This window comes from Myzus persicae, unplaced genomic scaffold (assembly GCF_001856785.1).
Source record: "Myzus persicae strain clone G006 unplaced genomic scaffold, MPER_G0061.0, whole genome shotgun sequence".
Taxonomy (NCBI): domain Eukaryota; kingdom Metazoa; phylum Arthropoda; class Insecta; order Hemiptera; family Aphididae; genus Myzus; species Myzus persicae.
The window spans coordinates 131,873-151,624 of record NW_019103174.1 but is presented as its reverse complement, the minus strand read 5'-3'; the positions used below and the strand labels follow the sequence as shown (position 1 = coordinate 151,624).

Here is a 19,752-nt window from a genome sequence, read left to right as displayed (position 1 = left end):
ATTACAAGTATTGATTTTAATTTATTAAAATAAGTAATAGTGTCTTATTAACATTTTCAATTCCGTGTACGGTGTGATTAAATTAATAAAACGAAAGTTTATGTATTAACTATACCAGTGTATACGCAGAAATTACTCATTAAATTAAATTAATTATTGCAGGATCATAAGTAAATACACTATACACTAAAATATTTTATAGGAAACGTGTATAGTAATATTATGTAAAATATTACATGTCTACCGCTAACTTGCTTTGTTTTGTCAAATCCATGTAAATTATTAATGCGTGTAGTATGAACTATCATATTATATTATTAATTTGATTTTTATATAACATGTATAATTTAATCTTGTGGTTTAGGTATTTAAATCATTTTTCTGTTTGACGAGACTGGTTGTTGTAGGTAATTGAAAAAACTTATTATTTTTATTAGATCATAAAGGTTGTTTTGCACGTATCTTGTGTACGAAGGCTATTTTGGATTTGACTATGCTTCAAAATACATATTGAAGGTCAGTTTTGTTGGCATTTCAAATTCTAAACTAAGTAAATTGTAATTGAAATCACGTTCACATTCGATCAGCTCTGTAGTAAATTAAAAATGATCCTGTAATATTTAAATAGATTAAATTATAAAACGTTGGTACAGCAGCTTATCATTTGTCTCAATTTAATATATTATAATACATAATAAATTATTCAAAAAATATTCATCATTTACAACCTTTTAAAATTATTCACGTAATTACAGTGAAGGCACTGTCAAAGTTAGTTTTACGAGTTGCTGAATATTTGCGTTTTAATGTCAAATGTTAATTTTTTGCTATTATTATTTTCCATTAACATTCATTTCCATTAACAAAACGACACGTGTTTTAGTTTAGACAATAAATATACCTCCCACAAATTAAAATATATAATATTCAACGTTATTTTTGCAACTCAATTCTACTGTGTGTCAGTGTATACAGTTTGTATGCTGTTATGCTGCATCTATACAATATTCTACAATTCCATTACCTGCATTTGTCAATATGCCAACCACGAATTACTCAACATTTATAAATCAGTATAATAAATACCGATATAGGTTATATAATATTATAGTGTATCTACATAGCCATATAATAATAATAAAAATGATAATATTGTTTGTCGAGAAAAAAAAATTAACTTCCAAACAATAATGTATTGGCCGTTATATAAAACGCAATCCTTTTGATAATCTCCAAACATTCATTGTATACTCGTACGCACGTGTTCAGCTATAGTGTATCAGTTTATTCGACTCAAACGCTTTGCGAGTTAAATAATCCTTATAAGTTATTTCTGAGCTTTGTGGATTAGTATAAGTTGGCTAAACGACGATTGGGTACTCTATATTGTGTAAAATGTAGAATCCTCACAAAATTACAATACGGGGTGTATTTCAAAACGAGCAGAGTTGGTTTCCACCAGGAAATACACTATTATAACATACACTTTTGTATAACTCTATACAATATTTAATAGCCAAAGTAACTAACACAGCAGTATAAAAATGTCATTATAACGTCTAAGGAACATTACCTACACCATACCATTGTTCTATGGCCGTACAGACGTACTTATTATAGACCCATTTATTCCCATAATATCAGAGTTGTATTTCGTGAACACAAAAATAACATAGTTTGAGCATTGTGGATTTAAAAACTACAAAGAAATGTGAACATTTTTTAATATGTATAGACATTAAACATAAATATAGATATGATTGGTTTTGATTAAATGGTAGAGTGATAACGCGTTTATATTTCTATGTAAACAAAAAAAAAAAAACAGTTTTAAAATAATAAAATAAGTTCAGTTTGTTTCACTCATCTTAGTGCACAAATTGAACAACCGCTTAGGTACTTTAAGGTTTAAATGTTATTACTAAATATAATTATGGGTAATTATCCACAATAGTAATAACCCATTGAGTCTATTAGGATTATATTATATAATATAGAATACATTCATTATGCGATTATAATATGATATAAGCTGCAGACGTTGATCTTGACCTTGAGAACATGGTCGTGTTGATAGACCATATAGCGTCTTAACGGTTACCGTAGTTTTGTAAATAGTAGGGTGATTTTTTTGTATAATAGACAAGGCACGTGATAAAATTTTGTCATCACGACGAACTGTTCAAGAGAGGTCAAAGTGTACACCTATTAATCAAACCGATTTGTCTCGGGGAGATCATTGGAGACGAAACCAATGAACCATTTTTCATGTGGCCATACATAATTCGGCTTGGTTCCTCCGGGTTCCGAACCACAGGTTTTCGTTTCCCGTGTAGACTTAACTTCGTCGTATTTAGAATTTAAAGCATTATTCGGCAGGACAAGAAGATTAATAATAATTATATAAATATATCTAACATCAACAATGGCTTGAACCGCTCGGCAACTGGATAAAGAAACATATGTGCAAAAACTTCACGATTGCCACCGCCTAGCCTAAAAACCTCCTTTCATTTTTTTCAATATACATATTGCATACTTGGTTTAAAAACACAAAACTTGAACTATTTAAGAAACTAATAATATTTAAACGTCAATAATAGTAGGTATATGAAATATTCAGGTTATTTTTGTTTTAGGGATACAGTTATGTATGTTTGTACCTCATAATATATTTAAGTAATATATTATTTAAAAAATATTTTTTCGGTGCAGTTTATACAACTAATATTAATTAATTAATTCAATTCAAAATTATTTTCAATAGGAAAGTTATAGGTACCTGCATAACGTCACAGAAATAATTTAATTTAAAAAAAAAAATGTATGTGGTTATTTAATGAAACATACAAATCATATAATATGTTTATAATCAGATAATAATATGTACTGTAATAAACAAGGCAATGCAGTTTGGGAAAATATTTAACTAATTTTGTTTTTAAACAAAATGATTAACATTTGTTAACATTATACAATATACAATATTGGCATAATAATATATTAATACCTAAGTATCTATTATATTATACCATTTTTTTATGCTAAAATCATGGCACTACGAGTGATGGGTGTATCGTCTTTATTGGCAGTTTTATTATATTATACCCATAGGTTATAATATTGCATTATGAATTATGATAATATAATATCAGTATGATATTCAAGGTACATAATTTATTTTTCGTTTCTTAATCTAAGTTTAATGGAAAATGTATGTGAAAAAATATTACTAAAAGCTTAAGGCATAATTAAATGTATTGTTTCTTTTTAAGTATAACGGTTTTAACTTTATAAGTACTTACAGCACTAATATTATAGAAATTTTATTTTTATAACTATTACCTAAACGGCAATACCATAAACATAAAAGTGGTTACAAATAATTCACATTTGATTATTTTCATTATCATATAAAAATTAAAAATAACTTATAAAGTTAACTTAAGTATCCTTATTTATTTTACTTTATTTTATCCAATACGATAATTATACTCACAAATAAATAATATTGTTTTCATTGGAATCAAATACATCATGATTAGTGATGATTAAATTTAAATAGCCAGGCAAGACACAGTGACGTGGCACTCACCACTTGTGTCGGTTCGCTCGGTTTGATATGAGAGAGTCTTGGTGGTCCATTATTTTTATGCTTAAATTTGAAATGTTGCATAAACTGTAAGTTCTTCAATAATTTTTGCGGGTTTTAGGTAATATTAATGTTTGTATACTGTGTACAAGGCTAGTTATATAATTAGTTATATAATTTATTAATCTTGCTGAGACCGTTGAAACGACCTTTTCAAAGAACTAACTAGACGCAATATTCAGCCAATAGATAGGGCTACAGGGAACATTTGAAGCTTTTGAGTTTTTATCACTAGAAAGTGCTTACAGTATTTTTTTAAAACAAATCATCTATATTTTCTTGCTTAAACCAAAATCTAAAAAAAATGTAATCATTATACACCATTATTTTACAGAAAGTGAATTTAAAACATACTTGAATTGTTGATTTAAAAAGTTGTATTATAAGAATATCTAACTAAAATAATATTTGTTTTGTATGCATTTTACATACGTGTTAATACATTTTTTTATATCCATTTTTAGGGAAATAAAATAAAAAAAATAAATTCTGAAGTTTGAAATAATGCATAATATTATCTTTGACTTATAAAGCAGTAACATTTAAACATTTTGTTCAGTATTCATTTTAAATCAAGATATAATCAATCATTATTTGTTTTTAATCATGATATTATGTAAATATTATGCTTGCAATGTGTATGTTTAGAAAACATAATTTTCTTAAAATGTATTTTATTTTTATCATAAGTATTTTAAGTAGGTATTTAATAGCGTCTTCAAAAGTTCAAATACAGTTTAAGACACTATTCATAAAAATAATCTACAAAAAATTTAATTTAATTATTTTATAAGATAGTGTGTCCTTCGTTTTAAAATGTTAGTTTATTTTTATGGACAAGCGTCTCTTAATTTTACTACAGTAACATGTTATTGTTTGTTTGAATCAGTAATTTAATTATGTTTTTTTTTTTCAGTATACTGGGAAAGTTAAAAAAATAAATAATAATTTTAACTTTTTGTAAAAATAAAGTATAATAATTAATAACAACAACAATTCTTAATTAAAGTTGTTGTGTGCATATTATCTATAACAAACTATCGTTATAATAAAGTAATATTCTGTAGAAAATACTATTATATATAATACATAGGTATATCAATACACTTTTTGAGTACCTAGTATTTTAGTAGTTATGAATTGACAGATTATTTACACAATTTTTATCACTTAGTCTTTCCTGCAGTCTTGCGGTATATACTTATAACAAATCTATTTACATACGTTTATAATGTATACGAACACTTAAAGAAGTTTCGACCACGTATTACAATCTCTTTACAGACGGTTCTCAGGCTGTGTAGGTATATATGCATATTGCATATATAAGTAAAAACCTTTGAAGACAAAGACGCGTGAGTGTCGATTGAAGTGTAGACTCGCGTAAGTAGAGTTTGAACGGCTTATGTTGACATTTATAAGACATAAAACATGAAAAAAAAAATGATAAATAAAACATTAACAAACGTGGAAAATCATTGCGAAATGTCAACGCAGCAGCAGGACCCGTTTGGCCCAGAGAACAACCACACAGGACAGGAGGATTAGGAGTCACGCGATACGGTTCCGCGGCGATTTGGATTAATGGTCATTTTTATTCCTCGTCTCTCGCAGCTGACGAAATTGTATTCCGACCCAATGGTTATTGCTTGCACGCATTACTGTCCGCGACGATATTATATATACTTACGTGCGAGCCGAGGTACGTTAACCATGTTCTCCGGATAGGTCAAGTTTGTCTTGTACCTCTATATATGTGTAACCACTATATAATATGCCCCGTCAGCCGAATCGACCGGTGACTAATCCACTTATTGAAAATGGTTACTGACCTCTGGCGTGATTTCGAAGTAGGCGCAAATACATGCGCACTTACACACACACACACACACACACACACACACACACACACACACACACGTACTCTAGTTGAGAGGGATATATACAGTGTGTGCGTGTGTGTGCGTGTGTGCATATACATGTTGTGCGGACAGAGAGATAAAAACGAATATCCTGAGAGATGTGCAAACAGAACGTATAACGGGCAACCGTGCTGTTTACCGACTTTTGAAAAACCTTCTTGGGTTACCCTAATTGAAAATACTAGTCTGGCCATTGTGTAGCGAAAAAAAACAACACAAACACACACGTACACTAGTTAACCACGTCTGGGCGGGAAAATAAAAATGTATACGTTTATGTTTTTTGTATTGTAAGATATTATTTATTATTATTATGAGCGAATGCGCCTTGCAAGAATACTGTACAACATATCATTATTAATAACATGTATAGTAATATTATGTATTTGAAATAGGTTTATCTGCCGCATAAAATATTAGCGTGTCATTCATTTCGTTAAAATATTAATGCTCATGGAGTTATGGTAAAACAAGTTCGGTAAACGCGAATGCACATTGTAAACGAAAACGTCAAATATAATATAGTGCAGTAGATGTTCGTAATAGGTATACGCAAGCGATATTTTACATTTGAAGTTCAATTTATCACGTTAACATTTTATTTCATTTCAATGTCTTATTTCTATTACGATTGTAAGTTTTTACCTTTTATCTCCTAGAAATCGATCACATAAATACATTCACTCCTCTAATTTATAAATATTTATATTTTTCTAATACTTTAACAGTCGTTTTTCAACGCTTTTTAAAATGTTTTATTTATTATAGAGTAACATTTACTCAGCTGTTACTAATTTCCTCCAATAATTAAAATATAATATTAATATATGCGCAAATAAAATATAGTATTTAAATATATGATAATCATGTAGTCAAAAACAAAATAAATTCGCTTTACATATTTTAACATTTTATTTCATTCACTTTTGTGTCAGAGATGGCGATATTATGTTGTAAGGTTCCTGAAAATATTTATTAACTGAAAGATGCTCTCAAAGTCTCAATATTATAGCCATTATAGGTGCAAAATTGTTCGTGTTTATATAGTTTTATTTTCTGGGAATTTATTACTCTTATTTTCCTTTTAAATTGTTGTTTGTATTAGCATCCTTTGAATAGGTATTATATAAAATGACTATTCAAAATTCACTTTCTTCTTTATGTCATATACTTAATACAGGTAAGATAATTGATATCTCGAATAAGCAAACATACTTCGTTACTACTAATTATTAATTTCAATCTCAAGTTTAAATCGCATATAAATAAGTAATAACCTATATGTTTGAAAGTTAAAATATTTTGATTATAAATAATATAATTTGAAATTTATCATAACTCACAGTATTAAATAATATAGATATTAACAATTAAAAATTGTTCTTAATTAAAACTTTTCAATTATTTATAAAATAATTTAACTAGTACATCGTTATGGTTTTAATAATAATAAAATGGTAAAATTTTATTTCTATGGTTTCATTAAAATAAAAACGTTAAATATTTTCATGAATAAAAGTTGAATAAGTCGTATTAAACAGTAACCACATTGTTAAGCACAAATAATATTTTTAATTTCAATTCAAAATTATTAAATGTTTTGTATTCCACAATTTTTTTTATTCATAAAATATGTAGGTATGCAAATGTCTTTAATGTTCATAGACAAGGGGTAGGTCAGAGGAAAGTGATAAATAGCTTATAAATTCAAATAATTAAGTATAATACTTATCTATTCTATATTTCTATCTCACCTAAGTTTTAGAACATACATAAATACAAATAATTAAATAATTAATCATCTAAGATTTTTAAGTTATACCAAGAAGTATATTTATTTTTAATTTGAGTTTAGGCAATCTTAAAAACGTTTAAAATTATAAAAAATGTAGCCTCTTAATATTATAGTTTTAATTTTAAACTCATTTTTCATAAATTTCCTATAACTTAGTGACTGAGAAAATCCCAGTGGTGTATTCAAACATTTCAAACTATTTTTAGTGGTAAAGAATATTTGTGTACTAGTATGTTTATTATAAATTGTTACGGAAATTGAGAATATTTATTTTCTGTAGTTAAATAAAAATATTTATCTATTTTATTATTAGTATCTGTTGCACTGCATACACAACACTCCATAAAGTTCCATACTCCCGTATACTTAGTTGAACAAGAAGAATGAAGACAAACCAGTATGCATCGTGAGTCAGCAGTTAAAATATTGCGACAAATGATTGCCAATCAGTGAGTAATTGGTCTTTGGTATTTTAATACGATCATGATTCATGGTAGTTTTTAGACTCCATTTACGATTTTTATTTGCTATCCCTATTTTATAAACTAAATACAGTATGGGATTAGAAATATTCTAACGAAATACTTGTAGTTTTAAAATGTTCAATAGTAGTTAAATTTGAACATAAAATATTGTAAAGTATTGTTATTTTATAGTTTGAAATTAGCGCAACGTATGATAAAATAATAATGGAAATCAAAATATTAAAATTATATACATCTTTATTATTATTTTTATTTTGGTATTCTTTAATACTTTTACTTTCTAGATATTATATTATTTTAATTCATATTTTAACAAATATTCAAGAATTGTCTATGTTTATATTACGAGTTTTCCAAATCACAGGTGAAATATATGTATTAGTAATAACTAATAAGTATCTAAATCGGCTAACGTATCCGAGTAATAAAATAACAGAATTATAGTTGTTATATAGGTGACTATTGAGCAAAAACAATTATTATTTAATTATAAGCATGTAGTAGTTCCTGTATTAAAACCCGATGACGTATTTAAAGTTGAAGGCAATTGAATATTTTTTTCGTAAACTAATTACCCATCCATAACGATAGTAAATATTAATTATTATATATCTGAAGTGTCAAAGAATATGTAACTAGAACTTAGAAATGTATGAATGTGTGTGTATTAGGTAAGTACCTAATACTCAGTAGATTGTAGATACGACTAGAGGTAAATGTACTTGATATCGTTAAGTAAATAATTTAACTATTATCGTATTCATATTTGCCAACAATATTGATGTGTATTACAAAATACTTTATGTAGGATAGTATCAAAGCTTTATATTATCTATCATGGTATGTTTAGATGTATAATACACTCATAAATTAATATTTAATTATTAATTTTAAATAACAAATGCCATTCGGTTATTGTTTACAGGAAATAGAAAAACATATATTTTAACATACAGTACATTTGATTGTGCAATAAATTATTATCGTGATATCGTTAGAGACATGGCTTTCCTTACAGAGGATCTGCTTCTAGGTACCTAACTTCTATAGTTGTATTTGCCGTCACTATTTGTAATGGCTCCCGAGTACTCAGTATTCGGAATCCCACTCTAGATAGTCACGTTGATGCATTAATTTGACTAGGAAATTAAACCATTTAAAAATTTAGCACCAGAATATTATCTACGACTCTTAAGTGTTGTTATTTTAAGAGCATTTATTAAGTTACTGATGCGTTTTTATAATATTATGCATTTATGTAGCGCTGTAACAGTTTGAAAATGAATTCTAGAGAATTTAAATAACTCAAATCTCAAAGAGTACACCAACAGAATATTCAAGATTTTTTATAGATATATAATATAAAAAGAACCGATAACACATTCTGTTAGAATCTATGATTTTTCTAGGAATCCGTACCTATTCTTATTCAAATTATATAAATCCTAAATCTAGAGTTCTGTTTATTTTGTGAACTTTATTCGAGCAGAAATGCTACCCTCATATTTTTTATACAAAATATAATTTGTTTGCATATCGTGTGTGCTCCAAACAAATTATGTTGTAACAGTTTTGTTCATGCAAGCTAAAATACGTACAAATACATATAATAATAAAGACTCTCATGATTTTAGAACTCGCACACAAAAAATTAAATATGAGATAACCGTAGCATAACAAATAACGAGCGTCTTTAGATATATTAATATTTTAGTAATGCTATAACAATTATGGATTGAAACATTTAATGTAGTAAGAGAGTACCTACAGTACCTACCCAGTACCAATGTTCTGTTGTATAATACTTAAACTATTTATCGCGCTTCCGTTTACCCGTACGAACGAACTCGAAATCACAGGAGGCGTTACTAATCGCTTCACTGTGTTTTATTATTGAGACATCGTCAAAGTGCCTACGGATTTCAAAATTATAATATACCTCATAATATATTTCACGGTCGGGATCCTTGATAGGTACCTATATATATATTATATATATATATAAATATAAATATAATGTGTATACGAGTTTGACGGTCTGCACATCGCATAGGTACATGATATATTTATACATTTTTTTCTACTAAAGGGTGAACACAATCGAATAATAATATATTCAAACTATAAACATTATATTAATATTACACACATTTTGCGTGTCGCGATTGCTCTGTGGACCGCCGCCACAAGCCACAATCGAAGGTCGTCGTTCCCCGAGTATCACGACCGGCAAGTACCTGTACAATGTATGTATAATATGTCTTACCCATACTGCCGACTGTCTGGATGTGTCTCGGGTGGTTGGGGTTGGGGCTGGTGGTGGGGATGGTGATTGGGACGGAGAGTAGATGAAGAGGAAGAAGACATAAAACACTGCGAATAATATAGCATAAAATCAACAAACGACTCCATACATTATATTTCCCCCTTGCCGTGGTCGACAAAGTTTTGAGAACAAGTACCTAATACCTATACCATAAACAAACGTGGTACATGACCTTTTCGACGTGGTCGACGTTCTTATGGTGATCGTCGTCGATATTGTACAATTGAAGCGAGTAAATTCCGATCATATTCACATTGTGTTAGATCTGTATGTGTTTTTTTACCATCTTTTATTTTTTATTCTTTACCATCGTAATATTTTTGTTTTGTTTTTGTTTTGGACTATTGTATTTTAGTAGTTCCCTCTCTTCATTTTTCCTGAGGGTTTGGCCTTGTCGGACGACAGATTTCCATGTTTTTTCATACTCATAAAAACGTAGCACGCAGCCCCTCGAGGGTCAATTAACGACTGGTTTACTCCACTTTGCAAAGTAATACGAACATTTAATACTACTGTTCCTGATCTAAATGTGTTTAAAGATTTCATATCGCTTAATAAAAACGTAATAAACAAAAAATATAATTTGATTCCCGAATGGATCTGTCGCGGTCGAAGGTTAAAAGGTGCGAAACATGATAACTAATCGTTCAGTGATCATTATTTGTTTGGGGGGACCAGTGAAACGATTCAAATTATTTTTAAAGATCACTCGCTATAACATAATATTTGGTATTATCTTATAGTTTTTTTTTCCAGTTTGAATGCAGTCGTTTTGAAGTGTAATAGTACAAAAATGAAAAAATGTTTGACATCTACTCAATGGACTCTGCAAATCTTCATTCCAGTTTGTTTACTTTGGGTGAGTACACAAAATAATAAATAAAAACGTATTATGGTTCCATTGTTAGGTATAAACTATAGTAACAATAGGTATACGACGTAAAATAGTTTCAGCCAGCTACTCTAATAGTACAGAATAGATAAGAATGTTCAATCACTCTATAAACGGATTGTATGCATATACTTATATTATATCATATTAATTATAATTTATAAACATTAAGGCGTAATAAATTATTAAATTATGCTTTGTTCACTTAGGAAGAGCACAAAGCACATTTTAACTATGCTAAAATAAAATATGTAATTAAAACAACAAATAATTGTGAAATAAATACAGTTTTTACTTTGTACTCAAGTTTGTTTCCATTTATAATGATATAGTATTATTATTTTCCATGAATTCTTTTAGAATAATAATTATTAGAAACGAAAGCTCATTCAAAGAAGTCAAGTGTAGTTTTTGAATACTATGCTTAAAGTATTTATTTTAACATTTCACATAATTTAAAATATACATGGTACAGTATGTTCCTTCACCCGAGCTTTACATTTTATTAAACAAAATATAACAACAGAACATCGGGACATAAATTATTGTATAATAAAAGAATGTAAAAAACTTAAAAAAAAAATTTAATTACAATTTATTTCTTACTAATTGTAGGGTGTTAATAAATTGTTTATTATACAAGAAGTATTATATTTTATTATTTATAAAGAGTAGAGACTATAGGTCTATTGTCTATACATAATATAGCTTTTAAAGATAATAACAAAAGATTTTCAATGTACATAGTTCGGTGTTAGGTACAATGCACCTGGTACATACCTATGTACCTACACATTTTAAAATGACTGAAGCATATATTTTATTGAGTATTTTGAAGTACCTATATATTAAGATATTATAAAACAGGTTTTTGTTGAAGATAATTTATGAATTTTACATTTATAATATTAAATGATCTGTAAAACTATAACATATGAATAGATGACTAGTAATTACCAGAATAACACGATAACACAGGGTGAAATAATAAATCAATTTATTTAAAACATGTTATTAATTTAGTTATTGATTTTTGATTATAGTTTTTGAAGACAGATTGAATTATTAACTATAGTTAATTATATATAATAATAATAATAAAAAAAAATGCTTTTCATACAGAATAATGTTTTATATTATTTTTACATAGGTGTACATTTTGTTTAAAGTGTTTTTATTTCTCAATTAAATAAATGTAGAAATTAAAAAATACTGCTACTTACTAAGTTACGTGAGCGTAATAAGAGACATCACTTCAAAATCAATTTCCGTTTATATAAAAATAAGTTGTTCGGGTAAAAATATGTAGGTATACTAGCAATCAGCAGCTTATACTAAGTGTATAAGCTTAACTAATATTAGTTGTTTGCAACTACTATACAACAAAAAATTGTTTAAAAAGTGTGATTTTAATGTGTTGTACAAAACCGGTTTAGATTAAAATTAGGTTGTTCGAGTATTGTCACCTTTTTGGAATATTTAATTTCATCACATCTACAATATATAATGGAATTTATGCAACACTAACGAACTTTAATAATATCGTTTTTGGCACCTACGCAGACCATTGTTAAAATGACATAAATAACATTATCAGATCGTGGAACTTCGCCTTCAGTGAACTCATACATTTAAAATCCGTTTCCATCGCAACGCCCTTTTTGTACTAATAAATATACAAATTGAATAACTTACAACGACAACAAAAGTATTCGGTCGTGTGTTCAAATAAAAATTATGATTTAAGATTTAAAGAATTTATTAAATTGTATGATAAACTATATATTCTCGTTTAAAAATAAATCATATTTATGTTCATTGAAAGAGTATACGTATATATTATTTATATTTATATTATGTCTGTTATAACTTATAACACTATTATTACTGTATAATATGTATAGTATATACTATATAGTGTATACAAATAAAAAATGTAGGCACATATATTTAAACAATTTTCGTCGGCAGTATTTACTACAATTTGATGATCTTATAATAGATTAAAAATATAAAAAAACCATTTTTATTTAATTTAAAATAATAAACAAGTCAGGAAATATCTAACGTAATCTATTTTACAAAATGTTTACTTTTTCGTATTTATTTTCATTTTCATTTCATTTTCCAAATTCACATTTATCAAGATTAATTAAAGTAATAATAATGAAGTAATTACTATGTAAATGTTAATAATTCATTTGCAATTTATAAGATAATTTAATAAAATGGTTGTAGCCTAACTTGAATATAGCTTAAAAGTACTAAATTTAGCTCATGCCGTATTGTAGATGATTTTGTGTAATTAAATTATATTTTATTTATATTCTAAGAATAGGGGGAAACTATTGATTTTAAATCATGTACATATTATTCTAATGTGAAAAAAATGTATAAAAGTTTTGTATAACATCTCTGTGACTCTATTTAATATCTAAAACATTGAAATTTATTAAATTAATTATTTTTACAAAATGAACATGAATAAGTTAGTTAAATGGGTACTTGTAATAATAATTTAATTTATATAAATACTTGCAATGTACCTAAATGTTCTAAAAACATAGAAAATGCATATTCTACTTAGAATCTTAAATATAATCTGACAATATAATTGCTTTCAAAATGTAATTTTTAACAAACTTATTGTGTTTCTATTTTACTTCTAAAGTTTTTTTTTAGCATAACACTGTTAGATACATCAAGTGGTTAAAAGTAATGACTTAAGCAAGTTCAAAAAACTAGTTAAATTGTCATTAATTTTAGATTGATAATTTTATTGATGGGCAGCAGTTATCGTATCTAAATAAATTTAGTGTTAGCGCTTAGTATTTATGGCCGTTTTGCTTATAAAATACAGAAAATAGAAATATTCGTACATTTATTTTATATCATAATGACATATTAGGTTTTTACTTTTTCATGCAAATCAATATTTATTGAATAATATTCTACATCAAACAATTTTACTAACTTACCAATTGAACCAAAATGTAGTACTGTATGGTTGTAATTTAGGTTTATGTAATATTAAAGTCAAAGTGTGTGAAATTATAAGTAATTAAAATAACCAAAATAGGTAGAGTATAAGAATTTAAAATAATATATAATAAGAAATTACAAATACCTTTATGACATTGAATTTTTGATTCAACTTTTTTAATAAAAATTTAGTGAAATACAATTGTTTTTATATTCTTATCATACCAAAATAGAACAATCGAACAATTGCAACTAGATAGTATTTTAAAATGAATGCAGTACACTCTTACAATATTAATACGATCCTACTATCAATTTCCACCTCTGACCACGAATCGTCTTTGTTCCAACTTTAACGATAAGAATAATTGACAAATAATTTTAGTTTTGAGTATTGTAAACGAGAATATGTAAAAGGTATGAAAAAAAAATACGAAATTATTATAAATATTGTATACAATATTATGACGAAATATGTAAAATAAAATATGACTTTTACTATACCTTGATATGTGAACATTTTATTGAAAATTTTAAGATACCAGTTTATTAAATATCTCAATGAATTTGTCATGTTTCAGTAAAAATATGAAGTATTAACATTTAAATCTCAGCCCTATTTATTATTATTCCATACTAAGACAAATGAAATAGTCTAAGGAATACCCCCTGTTGCACCTCACCAATTGTAGATGAAACATTGCATTCTTAAAAATAACTAAATATACAAAATGTTCTAGTTCAGGATATTAAACAAAATATACATGTTTTTACTTTATAATAAATTAAAAATGTATAAAATCATTATCATGAAAAATAGTTCCTAAGTTATTCGAAAATAAAGTTTTAACAATTCCATAAAATAACTGAAAATACTGAAATCAAGTTTAATTACAAATTAAAATGTTCACTAATAATCGCCTAAAAATAATAAAATTATCATTATGTTTTGTTAGTAGTGTATTAGTCTCTCAGATTTTAGATTCTGATAGACAAATGTATTGATTTCACAATGATATTTTTTCTGTCTGTTGGCATCTTTTGGGGCCTTAAAATGATTCAATATTTCACTTTGAGGTTGGTTTCTGGTAGAAAATTAGACATAGTTAGTAGTGACTTAGTACTATAGTTAGAGTCAAAAATGCAAAAAAACAAATTTTCAAGAAATATTTATGTCTGTATTTTCTATGCATAATACAATTTTCAAAATATGATAACTTTTTAGATGTATAATATATATATATATATATATTTGACGTTTTTGATTTTTTTCTATCCATAAATATTGGTAAAATGTTATATAATGTAATATTATATTTGATATTTCCACTCTGTCAAAAATTATTTGAATAAAAGATTGTTTCACAAATGCAATGTCGGAAAAATATAATTTAACCTACTGCATTACTAATTGCAAAATAAATTACTACTATAGCAATTTTAATATAATGTAGTATGTAATAAAATATACTGAATATAGCACAAAATCGTTTTCCTTATGCAATGATTTATCATTGAATTCAAATTTAACACATACATTACATTATCCACAGAGCTATTACCTACTTTCCCTCTTTTTTAATTGAAATTTATGTTAATTATGTTATTATTTAGTGTTGGTTAACAATATATTTTTTGTTATCGAAATCATTTTTATTTTACCAATATTAATATCAAAGTTTTATAAATTTATTTGTTAAAGATACGCAATACAGATAAACAATTAAATAGTAGTTAGCTAAGAATTATTGAAGTGTATTGGAGAAATTATGAATTTAAATTAAAAGTGAGGTACATTTAATATTGAATTCCGAGACTTAAATGTTTTTTTTTTTTATGAACCGCTGCTTAATTCTTAATTCATAATATTCATTATATTTTACATTCAAGTTCCATTTATCGAATACTTGGTCTTGTAACATAAATTAAATGCAAATATTAAAACATTAGTATTAATAATTTTAATTGGATGTGTATTTCTATAAAAATGATAGTATTCACCATCAACGTTTCAGGATTTGTATTTGATTTTACATATTAGTTTAGAAATGAAAGGTGGTGTACGCTTTCGGTTAATAGTCTATTTTTTTTGTTTTTATATGACCATTATAAATTCACTAAATAAGCGTTGGCAAAGAACTCCATTAATTAAGTATAAACGATACTTAAGTACTTTTTGGCGATTTAAATACATATACTTAACTACTTAAATGAAGTGTTAAGTATTTTTCTTTAGTTATTATACTTTTTATTATTTTTTTTAAATTAGTTTATTTAATGAATATTTACAATCCATACAGTGTGTATAATAAATGGAATAATATGAGAAGGTGAATAAATAACAATAGTTAGGCGTATCACATTAGAAAAGCCAGAAAAAGAGTGCAGGTGCTATTTCAGATGATTTTTTCATGAATATCGATATCGCATATATCAAAATAAATTCCACGATTTCGATATCATATCGAATCATCGATATTCAAAATCGTTGGAAAACTCAGTCTATACTCGTTATTGGTACATGAGTATAGTATGTATTAAGTAATCAATATTTACAAGTGGGTATTTGGTGAAGATATATTAACATATTTTCTACTCGTCTGCACTAATATTAAATTTAGTGATTTTTGTTTGTTTCTTGAATAGGTACATCTATTCGATTCTGTGGTCGGGCATGGAAGACTTATGGAGCCACCGTCAAGAAACAGTATGTGGCGGTTCGGATATCCTAATCCGGTCGATTACAACGATAACGAATTGTTTTGCGGAGGCCATTCTGGTACGATGTAAATCCAGATCGAGAAAATCCGTCGATTATTTTTATTATTATTATTTTTACTTTACGAGCTCGAATTGCTAATATCGAAACGTAGAGCAAAGAAAAAAACAAGTAAGAAGGTAATAATGTATGTTTTTAGTTCAATGGAGCGTTAACGACGGGAAATGCGGAGTGTGCGGGGACGCGTATGATCAAGCTCAACCTAGACGACACGAAGCGGGGGGTGAATACGGCAGAGGGATAATCAGCAGGCATTATTTTGCAGGTCAGGTAAGGTCAATTGAAACAATTATGAGCGTTTTTTTTCATTATACTCCAATAAATGATGCGCATAATATAACACTGTGCCATTATTGCGATACGTTTAGATCACGTTTGTCGTGATTATTGTTCTTCAAACATAAATTTATTATTATTAACCGTCAATTGTACTTAAATAATATTGCTATGATTGTATTCAATGAAATACCTTCTTATTTAATTGTCGGATAAAGTTTGGTTACAGAGTAAAAAAAAAACTTCTTATACAAAATCTATGGATGTAATTACCATTTACACTTTAACTTTTTCTAAGAACTTTTATGGCCTCGTGAAATATTAATAAAACACAATGTGGAAAAAAGTTTTAACGAAAGTTTTGCTCAGTATGTCATTTAGAATTGAAATCCTCTAAGGAGGCAAAGCTTTTTGTAAATCGTCAAAATTCCAAGTTACCTGATACGAATTAGGACCATCGAAATTACATGCATATAATAATAATTATCGATCAATAAACAGTTTTACAATTTACGACAATGACATCAGAGAATACAAAGCACTTAAATTTGATTTTTAAAGAAATTCGATGATCATAAAATGCTGAAATGTAGGTACTAATGCTTAAGCACACAGTATACTTTAATTAAAACGAAAATTGGATTTGCTTCTAAAAAGTAATTTAAGTTTGTTTTAGCTGTTCATAAATTTGGCTCTTTATGTAGCTTAAATAAATAATACGTTTATTTTTAATTACATTGGTTTACTAATAAACTTAAAATATTACAATTTTTAAACTGATAATAAACGTACCATATTATATAAAGTAGGTCACAAAGTTTTAACATTTCTATAATAAGTAGAATAAACTTTTCTTGTTTAATTCGTTAGAATAGTTAAAACCTTATTTATTGGCTAAGGCCTGATCACATTATTATCACTCAAATTGTTCATTACAAAATAACTAATGATAATAAGGAATATTTTAATATTGTATATCTGAGAAATATTATCTAAAAATATAATTATTTAAAAATAAACATTTATGACAATAAATTCATTTATAGTTTAGACAATTATGTGTTGTTTATAAAAAAAATATCAATGAATATAATTATGATTCGGTATTTTCTTTACATAGAAAAGAAAAATGTAATACACTAAAAAAATGGCTATATTTTATAAAGTTACATAATTATTGAGTTATCGAGAAAATGATATTAGATTAATAAGTTAACTGTGTAACATCAGTTTTTTTTGAATTTTAATATCAGTAAAAATGTTTATTAGCTACTAAAAAAAATTGTTATTCAAAAGTTACTTGTAGCAGTGGGAAGACATTGATGTTTTTACATAATTAATTATTTATGAAAAATATATGTATATTATCTAATTTGTATACTATTTAATGTTTGATTTTAATTATTACAAAAACAAATAATATTTCTTATTTATTAAAAATTAAATTTTTATGTAAATAACATGAAAATAATTATAATTTGTTGATATTGGCTTTTTAAATTAAAACATTATAGATTTATATAATTGCCAACTGAAATGTGTCATATAAGTACTTGAGCTCTATATGTTTCTATATATTTTCCAAAGCAAATTGTGTACATTTGAGTGGATAGTAGGTAAACACAATAAGTACAATAATATTGTAATTTATATTTCATTTTAGTATTATATTTTTTTTCTTATCATTTGAATTATGATACAGATGATATAATAATTAATCATCAACTATAATAATATATGATGAATAATTAATTATCCAAAGAATTACGTGTAATACGGAATAAATGTAATGTTTAAAAATTTGAAATTTGATTTGATGTAAAAGCTATATAAATTTGATTATTGATGATTTAATTATATTATCTAAGATAAATTTTAAGACATTACTTAACTATCATTACTCTTATAAGTATTATCATTATCTTGTTTCTAAATTTAATACATTTATCGTATTAATCGGAATTTCTTATTCGATAATAATATTATGAATCATGTTCATGTATGTTCAGATGATTCAACTTAAAAAATTGTCTCTACAATTTACATTACTATTATATAATATACACTTCTGTAAAAAACACTATAAAAAATTATTTATACTAGTGGTAATGTAAAAAGTTATGCGAAACTTAGTTTCAAAATAATAAATTAATTTTTTATGTTACGTCACAAAAAAACTAATATAAAATTAAATTACTTTTCGTTTTAATATATTTATAGTAAAAATAATGAAAGGTTCATTGGATTTCAGACGATTGATGTCGAAATTGAGTTAACTGCTAACCACAAAGGAAGATTCGAAATGCACCTCTGTCCAAATAATAATCCTAAGTACGAAGCGACACAGTCTTGTATAGAGAGGTAAGCAAATAAGTGTGCGTTAAGGTTATATGAATTATCTAAACATAATTATAAAGGCGTTCATCAGTTGGGCACGATAATATTAATTTGATTTAATACGATTAAATTTGTTTTTGCTATTTATTACCAGCAAAAGGCGATTTGTATAGTATTTCATGTTTTCTGTATATTATACTCAATCTATAACATTCAAAATAAAATAATAATAAATTATAAAAAACTTTAGGAAATTAGTATAAGAAATCTATAATATTGTAATTTTAAATTTTCCTGTTTTCTTGA

The 19,752-nt window shown here is 26.3% G+C and overlaps 1 protein-coding gene across 4 annotated transcripts in view; it reads left to right on the top strand.

The window, feature by feature from the left end:
• The window catches only part of LOC111033934, a 31,638-nt gene that overhangs the window by 2,310 nt on the left and 9,576 nt on the right, over positions 1 to 19,752 (top strand). Inside the window, exons 1-6 of one of the 4 annotated variants that reach the window (XM_022314892.1) lie at positions 6,099 to 6,207; positions 7,683 to 7,818; positions 10,937 to 11,039; positions 16,701 to 16,833; positions 16,973 to 17,103; positions 19,361 to 19,470. In XM_022314892.1, coding sequence (XP_022170584.1) covers positions 7,769 to 7,818; positions 10,937 to 11,039; positions 16,701 to 16,833; positions 16,973 to 17,103; positions 19,361 to 19,470 — 527 coding nt within the window. In that variant the 5' untranslated portion in view covers positions 6,099 to 6,207; positions 7,683 to 7,768. Of the gene's footprint in view, positions 1 to 5,330; positions 5,355 to 6,098; positions 6,208 to 7,682; positions 7,819 to 10,699; positions 10,804 to 10,936; positions 11,040 to 16,700; positions 16,834 to 16,972; positions 17,104 to 19,360; positions 19,471 to 19,752 lie in introns of those variants that run through there. The other 3 variants (XM_022314895.1, XM_022314893.1, XM_022314894.1) reach the window with 3 other exon arrangements.